This window comes from Hemitrygon akajei, chromosome 16 (assembly GCF_048418815.1).
Source record: "Hemitrygon akajei chromosome 16, sHemAka1.3, whole genome shotgun sequence".
Lineage (NCBI taxonomy): Eukaryota > Metazoa > Chordata > Chondrichthyes > Myliobatiformes > Dasyatidae > Hemitrygon > Hemitrygon akajei.
The window spans coordinates 15958967-15982551 of NC_133139.1; the positions used below are offsets into that span (position 1 = coordinate 15958967).

The following is a 23585-nucleotide window of genomic DNA, read 5'->3' on the forward strand; positions in this document are numbered from 1 at the left end:
GTTTGTCAAACATGACCTTCCACGCACAAATCCATGCTGGCTACTCCTAATCAGATCCTGTCTATCCAGATAATTATAAATACTATCTCTAAGAATACTTTCCATTAATTTACCCACCACTGATGTCAAACTGACAGGTCTATAATTGCCAGGCTTACTTCTAGAACCCTTTTTAAACAATGGAACCACATGAGCAATACGCCAATCCTCCGGCACAATCCCTGTTTCTAATGACATCTGAAAGATCTCCGTCAGAGCTCCTGCTATCTCTACACAAACTTCCCTCAAGGTCCTGGGGAATATCCGGTCAGGACCCGGAGATTTATCCACTTTTAAATTTCTTAAAAGCGCCAGTACTTCCACCTCTTTAATTGTCATAGGTTCCATAACTTCCTTACTTGTTTCCCACACCTTACACCATTCGATATCCTTCTCCTTAGTGAATACCGAAGAGAAGAAATCGTTCAAAATCCCTCCCATCTCCCTCGGCTCCACACATAGCTGACCACCCTGATTCTCTAAGGGACCAATTTTATCCCTCACTATCCTCTTGCTTTTAATATAACTGTAGAAGCCTTTCGGATTTACTTCCACCTTATTTGCCAAACCAAACTCGTAACTTCTTTTAGCTTTTCTAATCTCTTTCTTAAGTTTCCTTTTACATTCTTTATATTCCTCGAGCAATTCCTTTACTCCATGCTGCCTATATCTATTGTAGACATCCCTCTTTTTTCGAACCAAGTTTCTAATATCCCTTGAAAACCATGGCGCTTTCAAACCTTTAACCTTTCCTTTCAACCGAACAGGAACATAAAGATTCTGTACCCTCATAATTTCACCCTTAAATGACCTCCATTTCTCTATTACATCCTTCCCATAAAACAACTTGACCCATTCCACTCTCTCTAAATCCCTGCGCATCTCCTCAAAGTTAGCCTTTCTCCAATCAAAAATCTCAACTCTAGGTCCAGTCCTGTCCTTCTCCATAATTATATTGAAGCTAATGCTATTGTGATCACTGGACCCGAAGTGCTCCCCAACACATACATCTGTCAGCTGACCTATCGCATTCCCTAACAGGAGATCCAACACTGCCCCATCTCTAGTCGGTACTTCTATGTATTGTTGCAAAAAGCTATCCTGCACACATTTCACAAACTCTAAACCATCCAGCCCTTTTACAGAATGAGCTTCCCAATCTATGTGTGGAAAATTAAAATCTCCCACAATCACCACCTTGTGTTTACTACAAATATCTGCTATCTCCTTACAATCTTACACATAATATTGTGAAAAGATTCAGAGACATCTCAGTGCGTAAAGGGCAAGGTCGGAAACCACTATTGAATGCGCGTGATCTTCGAGCCCTCAGGCGGCACTGCCTAAGAAACCGTCATGCTACTGTGACAATTATAGCCACCTGGGCTCGGGAGTACTTCGGGAAACCATTGTCACTTAACACAGTCCATCACTGCATCCAGAAATGCAACTTGAAACTGTATTACGCAAGGAGGAAGCCATACATCAACTCTATGCAGAAACGCCGGCGAGTTCTCTGGGCCTGAGCTCATCTCAGATGGACTGAAAGACAGTGGAACCGTGTGCTGTGGTCAGATGAATCCACATTTCAGCTAGTTTTCGGAAAAAACGGGTGTCGAGTTCTCCGTGCCAAAGATGAAAACGACCAACCTGATTGTTATCAGCGAAAGGTGCAAAAGCCAGCATCTGTGATGGTATGGGGGTGCATCAGTGCCCACGGCATGGGTGAGTTGCATGTATGTGAAGGTACCATTGACTCTGAGGCGTATATTAGGATTTTAGAGAGACATATGTTGCCATCAAGGCGACGTCTCTTCCCGGGACTTCCACGCTTATTTCAGCAAGACAATGCCAGACTACATTCTGCATGGGCTACAACAGCATAGTTTTATAGACACAGAGTGCGTGTGCTGGACTGGCCTGCTGCCAGTCCAGATCTATCTCCTATTGAAAATGTATGGCGCATCATGAAGAGGAGAATCAGACAACGGAGACCACGGACTGTTGAGCAGCTGAAGTCTTATATCAAGCAAGAATGGACAAAATTTCCAATTGCATTTCTACTACAATTAGTATCCTCAGTTCCAAAATGATTAAAAAGTGTTATTAAAAGGAAAGGTGATGTAACACAATGGTAAACATGCCTCTGTCCCAACTTTTGTTGAGTGTGTTGCAGTCATCAAATTCTAAATTTGTGTATATTTACAAAATACAATTAAGTTGGTCAGTAAAACTATTGAAAATCTTTTCTTTGTACTTTTGTCAGTTAAATAAAGGTTCACATGAATTAACATATCACAGATTTTTGTTTTTATTGCATTTTGCAAAAAATATCCCAACTTTTCCAGAAGTGGGGTTTGTAGATGCTGCCTGGCCTGCTGTGTTCCACCAGCATTTTGTGTGTGTTGTTTCAGTATCCTTGTTGGCAGGTTTGCTGGGGCTGTTGGGGAGGGTACAAACTACTTTGACAGGGAGATGGGAACAGGAGTGATAGGGCTGAGGATGGGGCAGTTTGTATACAAGCAGATGCAGTGTGTAGAAAGTCACAAACATGAGAAAATCTGCAGATGCTGGAAATTCAAAGCAATACACACAAAATGCTAGAGGTACTCAGCTGGCCAGGCAGCATCTATGGAAAACAAATGAAATCAAATCCTTAGAAAGACAGGACGTAGAATTGGAAGATGCAGAATCCTTGTGAGTAGAGTTTAGAAACTGCAAGGGTAAAAAACCCTGATGGGAGTTGTATACAGGCGTTCAAACAATAACAAGGATGTAGTCTACAAATACAGTGGGAAATAGAAAATGCACATTAAAAGGCAATGTTACTATAGTCATGGGGGATTTCATTATGCAGTTAGATTGGGAAAATCAGGTTGGTGGTGGATCCCAAGAGAGAGAGTTTGTAGAATGCCTATGAGATGGCTTTTTAGAGCAGCTTGCAGTTGAGCCCCCTCATGGAAAAGCTGTTCTGAATTGGGTGCTGTGTAATGAACCAGTGTAGTAAAAGGAATTATAGAGGCCTGAGAGAGGAGTTGCCCAGAGTTGATTAGAAGAGTGCACGAACACAGCAGAACAGCAACAGCTGGAATTTCTGGCAGCAAATTGGAAGGCAGAGGATAGATATATCCCAAAGAAGAAGTAGTATTCTAAAGGCAAAGTTGTCATGTTTTGTAACTCCACAAAAAACGTGGGAGCCCAAGAGAACGTGTATACTTCATTTTTACTTTAGTGAGACTCGCACATATGATGTGGCGTATTGAAGTATGCCATTTACATACTTTTACATATAACCCGTAATGAATTATGTAAATAACAAAGAATGCTTAATCAAACAATATATTTCCAATACTACTCAAATATTACTGAAATATTCAATAGACAATAAGGATGTCACATCCATGGCTGACAAGGGAAGTCAGAGACAACATAAAACAAATAAGAGAATATATAATAGAGCAAAAAATAGTGGGATGTTAGAAGATTGTGAAGTTTTTAAAAACCAACAAGGCAACTTAAAAAGCCATATGGAGGGAAAAGATGAAATATGAAGGTAAGCTAGCCAATAACAGAAAAGAGGATATCAGAAGATTTTGTTTTAGATAAAGAGAGGTGAGAGTAGATATCGGACCGCTGGAAATTGACACTGGAGAGATGCTAATGGGAAAATAAGGAAATGGCAGACGAACTGAATAAGTATTTTGCTTCACAGTGGAAGACAATAGCAGTATGCCCCAAGTTCAGGAGTGGCAGGGGCAGAAGTGAGTGCAGATGCTATTACAATGGAGAAGATGCTTGGGAAGCTGAAAAGTTTGAAGGTAGATAAGTCACTTAGTCCAGATGAACTGCACCCCAGGGTTCTGAAAGAGGTAGCCGAAGAGATTGTGGAGGCTTTAGTAATGATCTTTCAAGAACCACTGATTTCTGACATGGTTCCAGAAGACTAGAAAGTTGCAAATGTCATTCTATTTTTCAAAAGGGGAGGGAGGCAGAAGAAAAGAAATTATAGGCCAGTTAACCTGACCTCAGTGGTTTGAAAGATGTTGGAGTCGATTGTTAAGGATGAGGTTTCAGGATACTTGGAGGCACATGATAAAATAGGTCAAAGTCAGCATGGTTTCCTTAGGGGAAAATTTTGCCTGACAAACCTCTGGAATTCTTTGAGGAAATAACAAGTAGGATAGGCAAAGGACAATCAGTGGATGCTGATTTTCTGAAGGTCTTTGACAAGCTGCTACATTTGAAGCTGCTTAACAAGATAAAAACCCATGATATTACAGGAAAGATACTAGCATGGATAGAAGATTGGCTGATTGGCAGAAAGCAGGAATGGGAATAAAGGGGACCTTGGCTGGTTAGCTGCTGGTGACTAGTGGTGTTCCGCAAGGGTCATTGTTGGGACCACTTCTTTTCATGTTATATGCCAATGATTTGAATGACTGAATTAATGGTTTTGTGGCCAAGTTTGCAGATGACACAAAGATAAGTGGAGGAGCAAGCAGTGTTGAGGAAATAGGGAGTCTGCAGAAGAACCTAGACAGGTTAAGAGAATGAGCAAAAACATGGCAGGTGGAATGCAGTGTCAGGAAGTATATGGTCATGCACTTTGGTAAAAAGAATAACAGCACAGACTATTTTCAAAAATCCAAGGTGCAAAGAAACTTGTGAGTCCTAATGCAGGATTCCCAAATGGTTAACTGGCAGGTTGAGTCGGTGGTGAGGAAGACAAATGTGATGTTAGCATTCATCTTGCTAGGACTAGGATATAAAAGCAAGGATGTTGTGCTGAGACTTCATAAGGCACTGGTGAGGATTCACTTGAAATATTATGTGCCGTTTTGGGCCCCTTATCAAAGAAAAGATGTGCTGACGTTGAAGAGAGTTCAGAGGAGGTTCACAGGAATGATTCTAGGAATGAAATGATTATTGTATAAGGAGCATTTGATGGCTCGGGACCTATACTTACTGAAATTTAGAGGAATGAGGGGATCTCATTGAAACCTATCAAATTTTGAAAGACGTAGGTAGAGTTAATATGGAGCAGATGTTTCCTATAATGTGGGATTCTAGTACCAGAGGGAACAACCTCGTAATAGAGGGACTATCATTTAAAACGGAGATGAGATGGAATTTCTTTAGCCAGAGGGTGCTGAGTCTGTGACATTCCTTGCTACAGGTGGCTGTGGAGGCCAGATCATTAGGTGTATTTAAGGCAGAGGTTAATAGGTTCTTGATTAGTCAGGGCATGAAAGGTTATGAGGGGGGCAGGAAATGGCATTGAAAGGGAACATGGATCAGACATGATGAAATGGTAGAGCAGATGTGATGCCTAGATCCTTTTTTTTTTAGGTAATTATGTTTTTAACCCTATGCCATTCAGCAGGACAAAGATTATTATTTTGTGAGCTTGTACTTAATTGTTTACCTAAATAAAGGGAAACCAGTGAAATAAGTGACACAAAAACATTATTCTTTTCATTTATTTGCTGAGAAAAATTATCCAATACTATATGTATTTGTTGGGTAAAGTACATGTACCTCTGGGGTAATACCTTCTACAAAAGCTATGTGGAGTCAGGTGTTCCAATCAATGAGATGAGATTGGAGGTGTGGTTGGTAGAGGTGCCCTGCCTTATAATAAAAGACACACAAAATCACGTTACTGACGAGCCTGCTCTTCTCAAGTAAGATCTGTTATGTGCAACATGCCTCAATTAAAACAACTATCAGAGGACCTTAGAAGAAGAATTGTAGAGATGCATGAAGCTGGAAAAGGCTACAAAAGCATCTCTAAAGACCTGAGTGTTCATCAGTCCACAGTAAGAGAAATTGTGTAGAACAGAGGAAACTCAGTACTGTTACTACTCTCCCTAGGAGTGGGTGCCCTGCAAAGATCACACCAAGACCACAACATGCATTGCTGAAGGATGTGAAAAAGAATCCAAGGGGAACAACAGCAAAAGACGTGCAGAAATCTCTATAACTTGCTGAAGTCTCTGTTTATAAGTCCACTAAATGAAAAACACTGAATAAGAATGGTGTTCATGAAAGGACACCACAGAGGAAACCACTGCTCTCCAGAATAAACATTGTTGCATGTCTCAAGTTTGCAAAAGACTACCTGAATGTTCTACAACATGCTGGGACATTTGTTCTGTAGACAGATGAGACAAAGGCTGAACTTTTTGGCAGAAGTGCGCAAAACTCTTTGTGGAGGATAAAGGGCACTGCACACCAACACCAAAAACCTCATCCCAACTGTGAAGCACAGTGGAAGAATCATGGTTTGGGGCTGCTTTGCTGCCTCAGGGCCTGGACAGCTTGCACTGTTGAGGGCACAATAAATTCAAAATTGTATCAATTTTACAGAAGAATGTCAAGGTAGCAGTCCATCACCTGGAACTTAATAGAAATTGGATAATAGAACAAGACAATGATCTGAATGACATGAGTAAATCAACAGCAGAATATCTAAAGAAGAAAATTCATGTTTTGGAATGGCCAACTCAAAGTCCTGATCTTAATCCTATAGAAATCTTGTGGAAGGACCTGAAGCAAGCAGTTCATGCAAGGAAGCCCACTAACATCCAGAGTTGAAGCAGTTTTGTAAGGAGGAATAGCCTAAAATTCATCCAAGCCGATGTACAGGACTGTTCAACAATTACTAGAAACATTTAGTTGAAGTTATTGCTGTACAGTGGAGGGGAGGGGGGGTCACACCAGTTACTGAAAGCAAAGGTTCACATACTTTCTCCTACAAATACATGTAATATTGGATCATTTTTCTTAATAAATGAATAAGTATAATTTTTTTGTTATTTATTTAATTGGGTTCTCTTTATCTAATTTTAGGATGCATGAAGATCTGATCACATTTTCGATCATATTTATGCAGAAATAGTGAAAATTCTACAGGATTCACAAATTTTGTAGTACCACTGTAGATGCTCATACATGAAACTGTCTGGGCATCTCTGGAAATACGGCACGTTAGCCACTTGCTGACAGCCATTGGATTCGGCGGCAAGAAACCCACCTTTCTCAGGATTCATATGCCTAGGGTGTAAATGACTTTGGTCCTGCCTAATTCGTAAGTTAGGGATGTCTCACCCACTCAAACTCTGGTTTGTATGAATGCCATGTGATTTACTGACCCCGGCAATCACCTGTCAGCAAGAAATAACAGATTGTACACTGCATACAATTATACAGAAGTATATTTTAAACTGTTAACTTAACCAACCAGTTATTAAAGGAAATAAATACAAAAAGGACCCATTATACTTAAACAGAAACATGTGCACGGTGGAGTTCAAATCTTGAACTTGTCTGTAACTCGCGCGCTGGACCCTCAGTCTGCGTGGAAACACACACAGCCTTCTGCAGGTCGCTCGAAATCCAGCTTGAATCAAAGGGCTCTCCCACAGGATATTGGTCCTTCCTCCTCAAAGCCATTCATCTGCACAGAGAGAGCACCTTCTGCTACCGGGTTGGCATCCTCCACCATCTTCCCTCCAGTCTTCTCCCAGCTCTTGCAAAACAAAGATCTCTCCACCCAGCGTTCTCTAGAACCTTCTCTGAATTCTACCATCCTGATTGGCTGACAGCACATTCCTAAGTTGAACAACAAGCTTCTCATCTCAACTCAAACCCAAGCAAGTTGAAAGATGAACAGACTGCTCTTACAGAACTGCTCAAATGAAACACCTAAAGCACAGTAGTAAAAATCTTAACCAAAGTGTTACATGCAGACTATGCAGACCATCATTTCTTTATCTTTCATACGTTTTTGGTAACTACATGACAGAATTCTTTTCTTTCCTCTCCAGCTCTCAGCAGATACCCTAAACTCTTGGCATTGGGCAGGAAGCACATCAGGATGTTTTTTTTATCTATTATAGCTCAGCATTGAATACTATAATCCCTCAGAATTAACCAATAAGCTTCAAGACCTTGGCTTCAATCCCTCCTTGTACAATTGGATCCTCGATTTCCTCACATACAGACCCAATTGGCAAAAACATCCCCACAGTCTCCATCAGCACTGTTACACCATGCAGCTGTGTGTTTAGCCCTCTGCTCTAACGTTTTAGACTTACGACTGTAAGGCTAAGCATAGTTCCAATACCATATTCAAATTTGATGACGGCATCACTGTCTTTAGCCAAATCAAATATGGTGACGTATTAGCATATAGGAGGGAGATTGAAAATCTGGGGGATTGGTGCCACAATAACAAGCTGTCTCATAACATCAGCATGACCAAGGAGCTGATTATAGATTTCAGGAGGAGGAAACCAGAGGTCCATGAGCTAGTCCTTATTGGGGATGAGAGGTGGAGAGGGTCAGCAACATTAAACTCCTCGGTGTTATCATTTCAGAGGATCTGTCAAGGGTCCAGCACGTAAGAACCATTACAGAAAAGCATGGCAACGTCTCTACATCCTTAGGAGTTTGTGAAGATTTGGCATGACATCTAAAGCTTTGACAAACTTCTATAGACTTCTGGTGAAGGGTATATTGACTGGCTACATCACAGCCTGGTATGGAACCACCAATGCCCTTGAACAGAAAATCCCACAAAAAATAGTGGAGATGGCCCAGTCATCATGGGTAAAACCCATCCCACCATTAAACACATCTATACGGAGCGCTGTTGCAGGAAAGCAGCATCCATTAATAAGGACTCCCACCACCAAGGCCATGCTCTTGTCTCGCGTTTGCCATCAGGAGGAAAGTACAGGAACCTCAGGTCCCACTCCACCAAGTTCAAGAGCAGATATTACCCCTCAACCATCACGTTCTTGAACCAGAGGGTATAACTTCATTCAACTTCACTTGCCTCCATCACTGAACTGTTTCACGGTCTATTGACTCACTTTGAAAGATTCCTTATCTCGTGTAAGATTTTTTCTCAGCTCAAGCTGGTAAAACCTGAGGTGCAGGCATAGTCAAGCATGCTCATTTTTCAATTGCTTTGAACTTTTGGACTATTCTAGGGGTGTCTAGTATTGTGGCTTTCTGAAGGTTAACATAGATATTGCTGTGTAGCCCTAATTGTTTCATGCTATTGTGTAGCGCCTTTGGGATGAAACCAGTTGTAGATATTACTGTCAGGACAATGTATACCATGCTCATGTTCCAAAGTTTATCAACTTCCTTTTTTAATTCAGCATATTTAAGGTGTTTTTTACTCATTGATTTCTGTAAGTTATGTGTGTTTGGAATGGCTATATTTATTAACCTTGTTTATCCTGTGTATTATTATTTCTAGACAGTTATGGATTGTCCTATATGTAACAGAATAGTTATAATGTAATTTGTGGGATTCTGACTACAAAACTGGATTAGGCTTGTACTTATATTAAGATATGATTTATTTTATGAGTTTGTATTTTAAAGCAAGATTTTGGTGAATGATTGTGTCTGTGTAAGTAATCAAACTGCTACAGGATCCTGTAATGTGTTGGATTGTTTCTGGTTTTTCTTGGTATTTTCCATATTTATCATCATGAATTTGTTGGTCTTTTACTATGAATTTTGATTTTTTTTGTGTGTTAACCGCCTGTATTACCACAATGAACCCTTCTGTTTCTGGGAAGAGATCTCCAACTCTGAGCCTGGTGTTCAGCGTCTCCTTGTTGACATCTAGTCTGCTCAGATTGTGGGGATCTCTTCCATTTGTTAACTTTTTCTTCAATAGTGATAATTTTTTCTGGGTTGCACTCTCATTTAATTATAGTGATCTGTACTTCCTATCAGAATTGCATATACTCATGTGGAGTGCTAAACCCTGTTTTTGTTGATGAAAATATATCCTTAGAAGTTTTATCTGATTGTTGTATAGATTTATCATTATTATTTTTGGATTTTCAGTTTGTTGTCTTGCAAATTGGTTGTTGTCCTTCCTTTTGGTTGTGGACTTCTATTGATTCCACTGTGTTTCTTGGATTTACTGAGTATACTCACAAAAAAAATCTCAGGGCTGTGTATAGTGACATATGTACTTTGATAATAAATTTACTTTGAACTTTGAATTTTGAGCATAGATATAAATCTGAATAAAAATAGTAGTATTTGTCCAGTCTTGAGCAGTATTGTAGGTATATTTGTAAATCCAATGTCAGCAAGACCAAAGAGCTGATGGTGGACTTCAGGAAGGGTAAGACAAGGGAACACATCCCAACTCTCATAGAGGGATCAGAAGTGGAGAGAGTGAGCAATTTCAAGTTCTTGGATTTCAATCAATATCTCTAACTCTAAGGACCTTGCCTGGATGCAACATGTTGATGCAGCTATAAAGAAAGAAAGATAGCAGCTATATTTCATTAGGAGTTTGAGGAGATTTGGCTTGTCAACTAAGACACTTGAAAACTACAAGTGTACAGTGGAGAGCATTCTGGACTGGCTGCATCACCATCTGGGATGGGGGACGCTACTGCACAAGATTGAAATAAGTTACAGGAACTTGTAAAATTAGTCAGCTCCATCATGGGTACTAGCCTCCGTAGTATCCAAGACATCTTCAAGGAACGGTGCCTCAGGAAGGTAGTGTCCATCATTAAGAATCCCCACCACCCAGGACGTGCCCTCTTCACACTTACTGTCAGGAAGGAGGTACGGAAGCCTGAAGGCACACACTCAGTGATTCAGAAACAACAGCTTCTTCGCTTCTACCATCTGATTTCTAAATGGACATTGAACCCATCAACATTACCTCGCTACTTTTTTATTTCTGTTTTTTGCACTACTTATTTTAACCTATTTAATTGACATATATATACTTAATGTAAATACTTTTTCCCTCTATATCTAACATGTATTTCATGGTACTACGGCTATAAAGTTAACAAATTTCACAACATATGTCGGTGATGTTAACTCTGATTCTGAATTAATCTGTGTATTTAATGACTTACAAATCTCTTCTAATAGTTGTTAATTATATGCCTAGCAATAACCAGTAAATTGCATGATTTGGTGTATCCTTAAGCCACATTCATCTTGTATCTCACTCAGATTCTTTCATTGTTTCTGCTTCTCTGAACTATGTTTTTGGTCCCCTTTTTTAAAGACGTGTTCTTTTGCTGTTGGTGATTATAAAGCTGTAAATCATAAAAGAGACTTGGCTAGATCTGTGCAGCTTTGACTAAACAAGAAAACTGAATGTCCTGAAGCCTGTGATCAGGGTGGGTTATTACAGATGCAAGACTAAATCCACTGTTAAAATATTACAAGTGGAGTGAAGCAGTGACTTAGAAGAGCTGAAACTATCTCATGCTCTATGGGGCTATGTTTTCTGAGTTTTTTTTTAACTACTTGGCATTATTAATTCATGCCAGCAGTGAAAGTATTCAGTAATGTAGACTTAACAAATGGCATTAATTCCTAGTGGGGCCATCCCTGCTTTTGTGTGTCCAAGGAAATTAATCAAAAAATGTTAGCACGCAAGTACAGCAAATAATTGTGAAGGCTAATGAAACGTTGGCCTTTATTGTAAGGTGTATGGAAAATAAAAATAAGGATTTAGATGCAACTCTTGAAGGCACTAGTGATACTGCGGCACTGTGCACTATTGCTGTCTCAGTATGATGTTCTTGTGATTCCTGGTATGAAGCATGAAGAAAGACTGAACAGATTGGGCCTCTCCCTAGTGGATTACAGAAGAATGAGAGATGTTGAAATATAAGCGTCCAGAAGAATTGACAGGGCCCACGCGGAGATAATTTTTTCCCTACTGGGAAATAACCAGAGTTTTTCATTAGTGTAATTTACCCTCAATAATGTTAATTTAATATTGTTGTTTAATTCTGTGTTGCATTAAATACTGAGTCGTTTAGTTTAGGCAGTTATTAGTCTTCAGAAATCACTTTTTATTCGTCTGGCAAAATTAGATCTGTGAACTTTGCAAAAAAATACATTTAAACACAGGTTCTATTAAATTCATTTTCTTATCTATTATGAAAAATAATCCATTGCATTTGTACCAGAAGCACTAGTGTAGACCTGTAGTGTGGTCAGAACAGGCAACAACTGAGATGGAGAAAAAGGGAAGAATAGAATAGAATGGAATGTTTCAAGAAGCAGGAGGAAATTTAGATAAGGTGAAAAGGTGAATTGGATCTTGATTGCTAACCTTAAAAAAAGAAGAGTTTTAGCTGGAACGAGTGAAAGTGAGAGCAAGATGGAAATCAAGAGTTGCAAAAGGTGATGAAATGTTTGAGTGGAGGATTGGAGTGTGTAACAACACCAACATACTAATGTACTGGGAAAAAAGGCAAGGGAATGTACTTAAGTGAGGACAAGAAATGCACCATGTATTCCATGAAGAAATATGGATAGCTTGGATCATTATGGGTTGAAAACCATTGTGGCTATCATTATTAATTGAAAAGCAGTACATAGAATTAGAGAAGTTATTCAGTGTGATCAGTTGAATTAAGCAAAGGAATCTGGTGGTGGAAGGAAATCTGGTTGAGCCTCTATTCAAGGGGGATTTAAGTTCAAGAAGATGGAAGCCAATAGTTGATTTAGTTATGGGGAGTGGACTAGGGCATGTGGAAAGAATATCAATGAGAAGGTATTGGGTAGTACTGATCATAATTCTGTTCGACAATAACATTGTTGTGGTAAAAGCTAGGAGTCAATGTGCACGAGTCCACATAACCTTCTGCATAGGGTGCAGGAAAGGTCAATATGCCAGTTAAAATGACATATGCCATGCTTATATTCTATTTATTGAGATATTGACTATAAGAACAGTGATGCTTGGCAAGAACTATGTACATTAGGCTACAGTTTGTACAGCTCTGGTCAACACATTACAGGAAGGATAAAATTGCAGTAGGGAGGATGCAGAGGAGACTTGAAAAGGTGCTGCAGGACCTGGAAAATTATAGCAGTGAAGGAAGTTTAAACAAGCTAGAGCTGTTTTCTTTACTGGCTATGAGACCGAGAAAAGACACGAGTGAACTTTAGGAGATTGAGGAACCTGGAAAAAGTACATTGGAAGGAAAACAGGGTGCAGATATTAAGTATTTTTTAATTGGGGAGTAAATGAAGCAAACATTTTTAATTAGAGGGTGATTAGGAGGGGATCTGAAACATGCTCTATGAAAAGATAGCGGAGTTAGAAACCTTGAACAGTACTTGATCATTTGGAAAAGCTGTTAACCTGTAGCTGTGGAAGGCATCATTAGGCTTGGGAAATTTTTTCTGTCTGCCAAAGACAGAAGTTGTTAAATAATCACCACCTATGATATATTTTCTGATTTTACAAGCAAAGGGTTCACAGGTTATAATGTGGGATGGCATGTGAGGGTATTAGGTGAGAGAAAATCAACTGGTTGGAACCAACTATGTAGAAATAGTTGAAGTGCTGAAGATGTCAGAAAACTTTGTAGGTGGAGATGGGAAGAAGCTGGAAGTCATGAAAAAGGATAGACCACAGTTACAAATAATATACTAAGCAAGAACTGGCAGTACTGATTCTACTGGTACAGTACTCCTGTAGACAATAGGGAGAGGTCTTTTTTGGGGAACGAGATTGGAAGCTGGAAGGATGATTACTGAACTGTAAAGCAGAGCATGTCAAACATGCACATAAATATTAAAGTGCATATGTATACATTGTAAGAATGAGCATTATTTACAAATCAAAGTACTAGTACCCTAATAAATCTGCGTTTTTGTAATAGAATGACTGTTGCTAAAATCACTTTTAAGAGAGATTAAGGTAAAAAAAATGTACAACTTTCATAGATCCTTTTTGGATTGCTCCAAATTTCCTAAGTCATTGAAGTACCTTTTGCCTTTGTAAGAAAGTTTGAAAACTTATTTGCACATGGTGCAAATAAGATAAATCAGATAAATGACCCAACATTGGATGGTGAGAAACAATGGCCAGATTGACTAGGAGGTACAGACAAGGTCTACAAAGGAGAAATTAAAATCTTTCAAAGCTGTTTTTCACTGTGTAGGTCCCTAATATTAAAAGCTATTTTTAATAGTTGTCCTAAATTAAATAAAAAGATGCATATTTTTTGTTAGTTTTAAGGATTCTAACTTACTTTTTGGGGAACTGGACAGGTACTAAAATCCCTTCATAGGCTGAATTCTTCCAGCATTCCTGAAGAATTCCCCACTGGAGTTTCATTATTCATAAATACAATTTATTGATTTGGTATGTAAACAATTCACCACAGTCCTCATATCAGTGGTGCAGTAGAAGTGAGCAATATTATTTGATCACTTAACTATACCTGGTCAAGTGATAATCCTCTAGCTTATGTGGACTGGTGTAATGCATCGCTCATCTACACTTCGAATTCTGTTTCTGGCATTGATGTGAACTCCAAAATCAGCTTCAAAAACTGTGGAGAAACAAAATTTCACAGATCCAAGAACATTTCCCTTCATCTAAAGGCTACTAGATTTTAACAGCCGGTGATTGACTGCTTGAATAATTTAAAGCATTTTTATGGAGGTTATCTAGAACTTGTGGGTGATGTTTTCTGAGAGGAGGAAGTCATCTTTTCACATGTGGAACCCAGACATTTAACTTGAGAGAACTAACAAAATGACCACCAGCTTTTACTGTGTACATTATTATGTGCTGAGTTTCACTGTAGCCAGCAATGGAAAACAATGTCACAGTGTTGCACATGGTTGTGTGCTATCTGCTTGACAGAACAGTCAGTGAAAAATTAATCCTTGAGTAAATAGTCATTATTGACTTGGGTGCAAACTTACTTCAGTGCTGTGGGTTGAAGAAATTTTAGAATAGGAACATGAGGTTACAATTAAAATTTTGGCAAAAAGAGCCAAAAATACATTAGTTGGGTTCTTGCATCACAAAAATAGGCTGTTCACAAGTTACATAATTTACCTCTTTGGAGCCTCTTCTAATCATCTAATTTTGCTGGGATTTTCTAATACATTTTCCTTTGTGCTTGACAAATTTCCCTTAATGCATCTATGCTATTTATATCTCCATCCCTACCATATTGAGTCCCTTAATAATTAAAGACTGTATTGAGCCTTAATTTACTTGTTCTTTCCAGATAGATATATCTCTCCTCTGTGGCATCATTCTAGTAGATCTTTGCCTAGACTCTGTCTATCTAGTGCCTCTGTCCTCTGTATAATTTGGATTTAAGATGTGTACATGCTTTAGTCAGTATGTCATCTAATATTCACTATTCACAGACTACAGAATAGAATGGTAATCTGTTACTTTGTGCATCCTAGCAAAGTCAACCCATTAATGCAAAAATAGGAATAAGTAGTGATAACTTAATTTAGAAATTTTTAGCCAATATTAAGGATAGTCAAGGTACAAAAAAGGACATCCTTGGTAACTTGTACCACAATTCACCGGTCTTTTACTTAAAAAAAACTGAGGAAACATTGGTGGGTTAAGATCCTAGTTAGAATGCTCTCGAATTATTTAAAACCTTCATCCAGATACACACCTTTGCACGTTTGTGTGGTTTTGAGAAAAATTGGCTTCAGTATTTGATGAGTTATCTAGTATATAGCTACGAATAAATTCTTCTCGGGCTTCCAGCTGGGTACAGGTATCAATTATAACCGATGTTTCAATGACAAACTGCCACCTTCAGCAGGGATGATGCCTGAAGATGGCAGTGTTTGTCATCGAAATGTCGGTTATAATTGATAACCATACCCGACTGGAAGCCCAAGAAGAGTTTATTTCTCAGATACGCTGGGGAAGCATTAGATCCTAGTAGCTAACTGTTTCAGCTGTTAAATATCTACAGATGACTAACAGAGTCCATTTTTGAATTTCACACCTTTCAACATTTTCATATGAGTTAAACTGACCTTTCCCAAATCTTTTTCTTATCATCTTTAATTATTTGGATAGAGGTGCGGAGTTATTGACACTACTGTGAATATTTGATATGATACAATAGCCCATGTCAGTTAGGTTAGTTTTTTTTGTTATTTTTTTGGGGGGGGGGTCCATTTTTCCATTTTTTGTAACATACTATGAGCTTGGGAGGTTATTATATTTGGGTTATTAACTGTTTGTATTTGTATTTTAGCCTTATTAATTATGTACTCTCAAGCTCTCTACTCGATGTTTTTCTTTTATGCTTGTTTGAAAACTAATAAAAAGATTTTAAAAGAAAGTAAAAGAATGTCACACCAGTAAACCTACATGAAGTAAAAATAAATTATTGCTCCCTGTCAATTGTATTTAATTACTTTATTTGCATATTAATCACCAATTTTATTTGATTTCTAGCAAATTCTATTGAAGATGATAAGGAACTTTCATTAACAGATGAGGATTCTGAAGAAGATGATTCCATTTTGTCAAATGACTGTAAAAAGGTTTGTGCCTGCGAACATAAGAGACTGATAAAGGATGTATGCTACTCTAGATATTTAAGTTCAGAAGAGATACCACCATTACAGTATATGACATTAAAACAATTTTTGTAACAACAAGAAAATGCTTGTTCTTGACACAGTTGTTACATCTTTTACGTTCACTTTATATCATTTTTATCTTTCCTACTTTCATTGTTTTTGATAACACTTCACGTTGTTGAGATGGCATATAACTGTTGATACTCATCTTGCAAAATCTGTGCTTTAATTCCAACCCATTTCTTGTTACCTTATATCAGCTAAGATGCCAGAATTTGCATCTTTACTGAACTAAGACACGGAAAAATAATGGAAGAGAAAGCACAAAAGCATTCATTATATTTTGAATGGTAGCTGGGTATACGAGGTGGACAAGTGACAATATTTGTAAGGTTTATTTTACCAAATTGTTGACTGCAGCATGAAGTTAAGGTAGTTACACACATGGGTGCAACCTAAATAATCCAGCATGCTTGGGAATTTGATGCCAGGCTCATGGATCTTTTGGACTATTGGATCTTATTTTTTTAAACTGTTGCTCAGTGTTCTAGAAAATCCAATAGGTCTACAGGGAGTACAGGAAATGGGATCCTGCTTGGTTTAAAGAGAGCACAGGAAATGGCCCTGTTGGTTTGAATGGGAATTAAGGCCCCTTTGAAACCTCTGAGGAGTGAGTGTAAACAGTGAGGGAGCTGGAGCTCTAGCAAGTCAGAAGGGAGCAGTGGTCTGGGTGAGTCTGAGGGGAGCTTGGCAAATGTCACCTGGAAAGCCAGATGCTGAATTGTTGGGATTTCCAAAAGATTGAATAGCAGATTACAGCAATTTTGCTGTACTGGGTTTTGTTTTAAGAAGTTTAGATTATAGAGGTAGCTAAGTCCAAATTTATTCTAAATCTGTTTGAAACCTAAGAGGTATGATTGAATGGATTAAAATAAAAGGCTATAGTAATCATGTTCATTGCGGGCGTAGAAGCCGTATATCTATTTTTTCAGTTTGAAGGAGCTATGTATCTATTTTCTCTCTGTATTGTATTTTTGCAGTGTGGTTATTATGGGTAGTCTGTCAGGTGGGTTGGGGCATGGTAGAATCAAATGAGTATAGTTATGTGTTCACACTGGGTTAGTTCGTTGTTAGCCAGAGGAAGTGAGCCATGGCTTAAATAGACTAACTACTAATTGGAATGCTAATTTAGTTTGACTGCTGATTACGTTTGGTATCCCTTATATCGCTAATTAGAATGCTTTGTTACGCTGATTTGAATGTTAAGATCGCTACATCGCTAATTTAGTTTCGTCGGCTTTTTATCGCTACAAGATTGTTCGTCTTTGCTGGTTTCATAATAAAGGATCAAATGTACCTTTTTGATTTAGAAATTCATTATTTGGAAGCACGCCATACAGCGATTACCCTGCTGTAGTCTCTTAGCAGATTTGGTTTGTTTTCAAGTAACTGTTACAGTAGGAAAGGTGTTAAATTTATGAACTGTACCAATGAAGTAGGCAATTGAATTGGTGACTATCCCAGAATTTAACAATGTGTTACAGATGGTTGATGAATGAGAAGAATATGGAATATATGTAAAGCTTCTGCTTGTGTCAAGGTTGAGTGATTGGCGTGAGTGGCATTTTACCAGGTTGTTACATCAATGGAATTTGCATGCAGAGAATATTTGCTGCATTATGACATGAAGTTATAGAAAGATTGAATGCAACAAAAAATATGATTAGAACACAGTAATTGCAAGGATGGTTATAGAAGCTTTGATGTTTAGGTTTGCATGAAAAATCTTCGGCAAATTTTCTTGTAGAGAATCTTTATTCTCTTAATAACAGAGAAGGAAAAATGTAATGCCTTTATTCAGATAACAAAAGGCAGCAGGATGCAACATTGCGGTTACTGTTAAAAGACATTTGCCTTTCATTCGACTTGCCTTTGGTTCCAAGCATTAGAGGATTTTGTATTACAATTCATGGTAATTGAGAAAGGAAAATTTGTTCTGTTGTGTGCATTAAACATGCAATATTGTAACAGTTGAATTTGAACATAAGAATTGAAGTAGGAATAGCCATTTGACCTCTCATGTTCTCTGTTTCTGAAATTTGGTTCCATTAAAATCATTGTAGCAAATTTTAGAAGCAACTTTTAATGTGTATTTATTGAGTTTGTGAATCCTTTACAATTACCTGTTTTTCTGCATTAGTTATTCATAAAATATGGTCTGATTTTCACTTAAGGTTCAAAGGTTTACAACTCTGAAATTCTTCTTCTCCATGTAGCCACGAAACCAGGAAAGAAAACAATGGCAGCATGATCATCAGCCCCCAAATCTCCCTCCCCCATACACAAAATAAATTAGCAAGATCAGGCAAAAAACACAGAATATATAAAAGTATAGGACTGGGAAAAGTCTACAGTCCAAGTCCATTTCCAAAAGCAGAAAACTGGGTACATTCTCCGGGCGCAGCACCAGGGCTTTCCTTCTGCGGCAGCAGAGCAATCCCACCAGCAATTAGAAATAGGTGCCCTCTCCACTTCTGAGTAACAATAATAGACAAACACAATCTGCCTAAACTAATATCACACAAACAATTGTATTTTTCATGTCTTTATTGAAGACATTGTTTGAACATTCACAGTCCAGGCTGGAAAAAGTTTGTGAACTCTTGTTCCATTTAATAAATGGTATAACCTTCTTTAGCAAAGTAATCTCCACCAAGCATTTCCTGTAGCTGCTGATCAGACTTGCACAATGGCAAGCAGGATTTTCAATCATTTGTCCATACAAAACTGTTTCAGTTCATCAGTATTTCCGGGATACCTTCAAGACATGCCACAGCATCTCATTTGCGTTAAGGTCTGGACACTGACTTGACCATTCCAAAACACATTTATTCTTCTTTTTAAACTATTCTGTTGTTGACTTACTCTTGTGTTTCAGATCATTGTCTTGTTGCATGATTCAACTTCTATTAAGCTTCAGGTGAGGACCACCACCCTGACTTTCTCCTGTAAATTGTCTTGATATAATTTTGAATTCAGTGTTCCCTTAATGATTGCAAGCTGTCCTGGCCATGAGGTAACAGAGCAGCCCCAAGCCATGATGCTCCTTCTACCATGCTTCACAGTTGGGATGAGGTTTTGATGTTGGTGTACAGTACCCTTTTTCCTCCTAACATAGCGGAGTGTGCGTTTGTTTTTTTTCGGAGAGCAGTGGTTTCCTCCATGGTGTCCTTCCATGAACACTATTCTTATTTAGTGTTATTCTCATTGTGGACACATGAACAGAGACTTTAGCAAGTTCTCGAGATTTCTGCAGGTCTTTTGCTGCTGGATTCTTTTTCACCTCCTTCAGCATTGTGCACGTTGTGCTCTTGGCATGATCTTTGCAGGGCACCCACTCCTAGGGAGAGTAACAACAGTACTAAATTTCCTCCATTTGTAGACAATTTCTCTTACTGTGGACTGATGGACATTCAAGTCTTTAGAAATGCTTTTGCAGCCTTTTCCAGCTTCATGCATCGCTACAGTTCTTTTTCTAAGCTCCTCTGAAAATTCTTTTGATCAAAGCATGGTGCACATAAACATTTCTTTCTTGAGAAGAATAGGCTCATGTCAGTAACATGATTTTTGTCTTTTTATAGGGCAGTGCACCTCTACAACCCACACCTCCAGTCTTCTCATTGAATGGAACAGCTGTCTCGAAATAGCTTTTGTAGAAGGCATTACCCCAGGGGTTCACATATTTTTTTGAACCTGGAATGTGATTGCTTAGCTGGTGTACTCAGTATTGATGATAAGAAGCACAATTGTTTGTGTGTTATTAGTTTAGGCAGATTATGTTTGTCAATTACTGTGATTTAGATGAACATCAGACCACATTTTTTAAGTAATTATTGCAGAAAACCAGGTAATTGCAAAGGGTTCACAAACTTTTTCTTGCGGCTGTACATAAAGTAGGATGATTTTCTGCTCTTCTACATTTTCTTTGGCAATTGAAACCAGCCATCAACTGGAAGACAAGTTTATTGCCTATTCCTAATTGCCTGTGAACTGAATGGGTGATTTTGGAGAGCATTTAAGAATCAAGCAAATTTATAGATCTGGAATCCTATTTACATTAGATGGCAAACCTCCACTATTGGGTATAATCCAGTCATGACTGATTTTTAAAAAAACTGAAAAATATTGTCAATTCTATGCATTGAAAAAATAATTAAGAATATTAAATGAATATATAGTCCTCAACCTCCCTGACTGAATTTGAACTCTGATCTCTACATTGTTGGTACAACCTTCTGGGTTACTAATTTAACTGCTGTGTTACCTCCATACCCAATGGGGCTGATCCCATGTTTGAGTGACTACAACTTGTCCTGTATATTACCAAATCTAAGCATTATCTTGACCTTACTGAAGATTCCTAATTGTGTAATAGGCTTTAGTTAGATGCTGTTGTGTATTAAATCCTTTGGATAGAATTTGAGAATGTATTTTGTACCCTGCAAGATAACTTGACGAAGTGTGTGTTTTGATTTACTTTAGGAAATTATGATTGGTCCTCAATATCAAGCTCCAATTCCACCTTTTATAAGCAAATATAGGCAGAATGAAAAAGGTAAGATCAGAAAATGGTCTAAATTCCTTCTTGGTTACGTTTTTTTCATTTCAATCCTTTTTTTGATTTAAAAAAAATGAATAGGTACAAATCAAAGGAGAAGTTATTTTCAAATACATAATGCAATAAACGTACAAACAACAAAAGGGATGTATACTGTCAAAGTCTTATGAATGTAATGTTAGGCTATTGTGTATAAAAACAAAGAACCACAACTCCTCTTGGCAATTCATACAAAAAAACTGGAAATTTTTTTCCAAAAAAACCCACTGAACTAACCTAACACACAAAAAAAAAGACTGGGCAGTCCATTTGAGGATAAAATTACAAAAGAAAAAAGAAAACATCCTTCTGGTCAGCTCTGAACCTTTGTGGAGAAAGAGGGAAAAAAAAGAAAAAAAAATTACCTAAAAAAAAGAGAAAGAAAAAAGCATTAGATCATATGAAAATATTGAATAAAAGGTCGCCAGGTTTGCTCAAATTTAAAAGATGTATCAAACGTCTGACTTCTAATTTTCTCCAAACTTAAACGGGACATAATGGAGGAGAGCCAAAGAAAAACAGTAGGTGGATTAGAATCTTTCCAGTATTCCAGGTTACGTTTTTTAACAAATTACTTTCTTTGTTTCCTCAACTTTATAGTTCTTACTATTGTGGATTGATGTGGATGAAAATATTGTTTTGTTATAGAAATGAAGAAAATTGGGAGCGCGAACAGGAGCAGACTACATGGCCATTCTGTTATTCAGTATAGTTGTGACTGATCAGTCTTCTATTTTAATATCACATTCCTACTATACCCCCATACTCCTGATTGCCTTTTACATCTAGAAATCTAACTCTTTAATTATTTTCAGCAATGGTACTTGCTCATCCTGAAGCAGAGAATTCCACAAGTTCTTTATTCTGGGGTGATGAAATTTCTTTTCCTCATAGCCCTACGTATCAAAGTTGCTAAACTCCGGTGAATATAGCCTGTGTTATCCTTATGCAACAGTTCCATTACTCTTGCAATAGTTTGGCAAACTATTGGTGTATTTCCTCTCTGCCAGCTATATCCCCTTCTTGGGGATGGAGGCCAAAACTGCACACGGTACTCCAGGTGTGGTCAGCATAATTAGCAAGGTCTCCATATCCTGTACTCAAACCTCAATCCAGGCCAAATATCTTCAAATATGAACTGTTTGCTGTACCTACCTGTATGCTTTAAGTGACTTGTTACAAGGACACCCAGAACCCAGAATTTACCTTCTCATTAAAAGAACCTTTTGTCCTCTTTGCTAAATTCTAAACTGTTCCCAGTCATCAGGTCTGCTTTTTTTTTAACCTTTCTGATATTTATATATCCTATTTCTATCAAATGCCATCTAAATATTCTTTTGTAAACTGTCTTTCTAAACTTATTTTTGTGCCAGACAGCAATGAAAACTTGTGGTAAATCACATTAACATTCTTTAAATATTATCCATTGTCTCTCTCTGCTGTCAACCCATTTACAAAAAACTTCCCTAGTCTTCATAGTTTCTCAGATTAAAGATTAGAAAGAGATTGAAGGCTAGTTTTATTTGCCACATATGTTTCGTTTGAAACATCCAACGAAATGTGTTTTGTGCGTCAGCAAGCATAACACAGTCTGATGATTGTGCTGGGGTCTGCCTGTAAGAATTGCCACACTTCTGCTGCCAGTATAGCATGTTTGCTTAAATTGATCAGACGATCATGTGCTTATTCACTGAATAAGCACATTTTATACATGCCCATTAAATTTATTTTGTTTTGGCTCAGTGATTGCCATATTAATAAGTGCTAGTTAATGGTGGCGATTAATATTTAGGGTTTTCTATTACACTGTTGGTGCTTGACATTAAAGTATCATTCTCATTTTGTCTTTATATATTTTTAGCAATGCAATTTTTTTTAAATGTTGATTCTTCGTAAATGTATTTACAAAGAAACATGATTCTGTCAAGCTTTGTTCCAGCATGTGAATTGTGAAAAATTGCATCACTATATGGTGGGTAATTGAGTTTCAATAAAATGGTCTATAGTGTCAGTCCATGGCCTCCTCTGCTTCCACAATGAAGCCATTCTCAGTTTGGAGGAGCAACACCTCATATTGGGTAGCCTCCAACTTGATGGCATGACATTGATTTTCACTAGCTTCTGATAATATTGCCCCCTCTTCTTCACTCTTCTATTCCCCACTCTGGCTCCTCTTACCTTTTCTCTTCTCCTCATCCTCCTCTCAACTTCCCCATGGTGCTGCGCCTCCTTCCCTTTCTCCCATGGCCCATTCTCCTCTCCAATTAAATTTCTTTTTCTTTAGCCCTTTACCACCTTTCACCTTCCAACATCTCACTTCATTCTCCGCCACTCCCCAAAATGGGCTTCAACTATCACTTTCTAGCTTGTACTCCTTCCCCTCCTTCACCTTCATATTCTGGCTTCTTCCCCCTTCCTTTCCAGTCACGATGAAGGGTCTTGGCCCGAAACATCGGCAGTTTATACTTTTCCTTAGATATTACCTGAC

General features: G+C 38.1%; 1 protein-coding gene across 5 annotated transcripts in view; it reads left to right on the plus strand.

The window, feature by feature from the left end:
* The window catches only part of LOC140739777 (mesoderm induction early response protein 2-like), an 80743-nt gene that overhangs the window by 31971 nt on the left and 25187 nt on the right, over positions 1 to 23585 (plus strand). For all 5 annotated transcript variants that reach the window (XM_073068287.1, XM_073068289.1, XM_073068286.1 and 2 more), the window contains 2 exons: positions 16313 to 16401; positions 20983 to 21055. In XM_073068287.1, coding sequence (XP_072924388.1) covers positions 16313 to 16401; positions 20983 to 21055 — 162 coding nt within the window. The remainder of the gene's footprint in view (positions 1 to 16312; positions 16402 to 20982; positions 21056 to 23585) is intronic.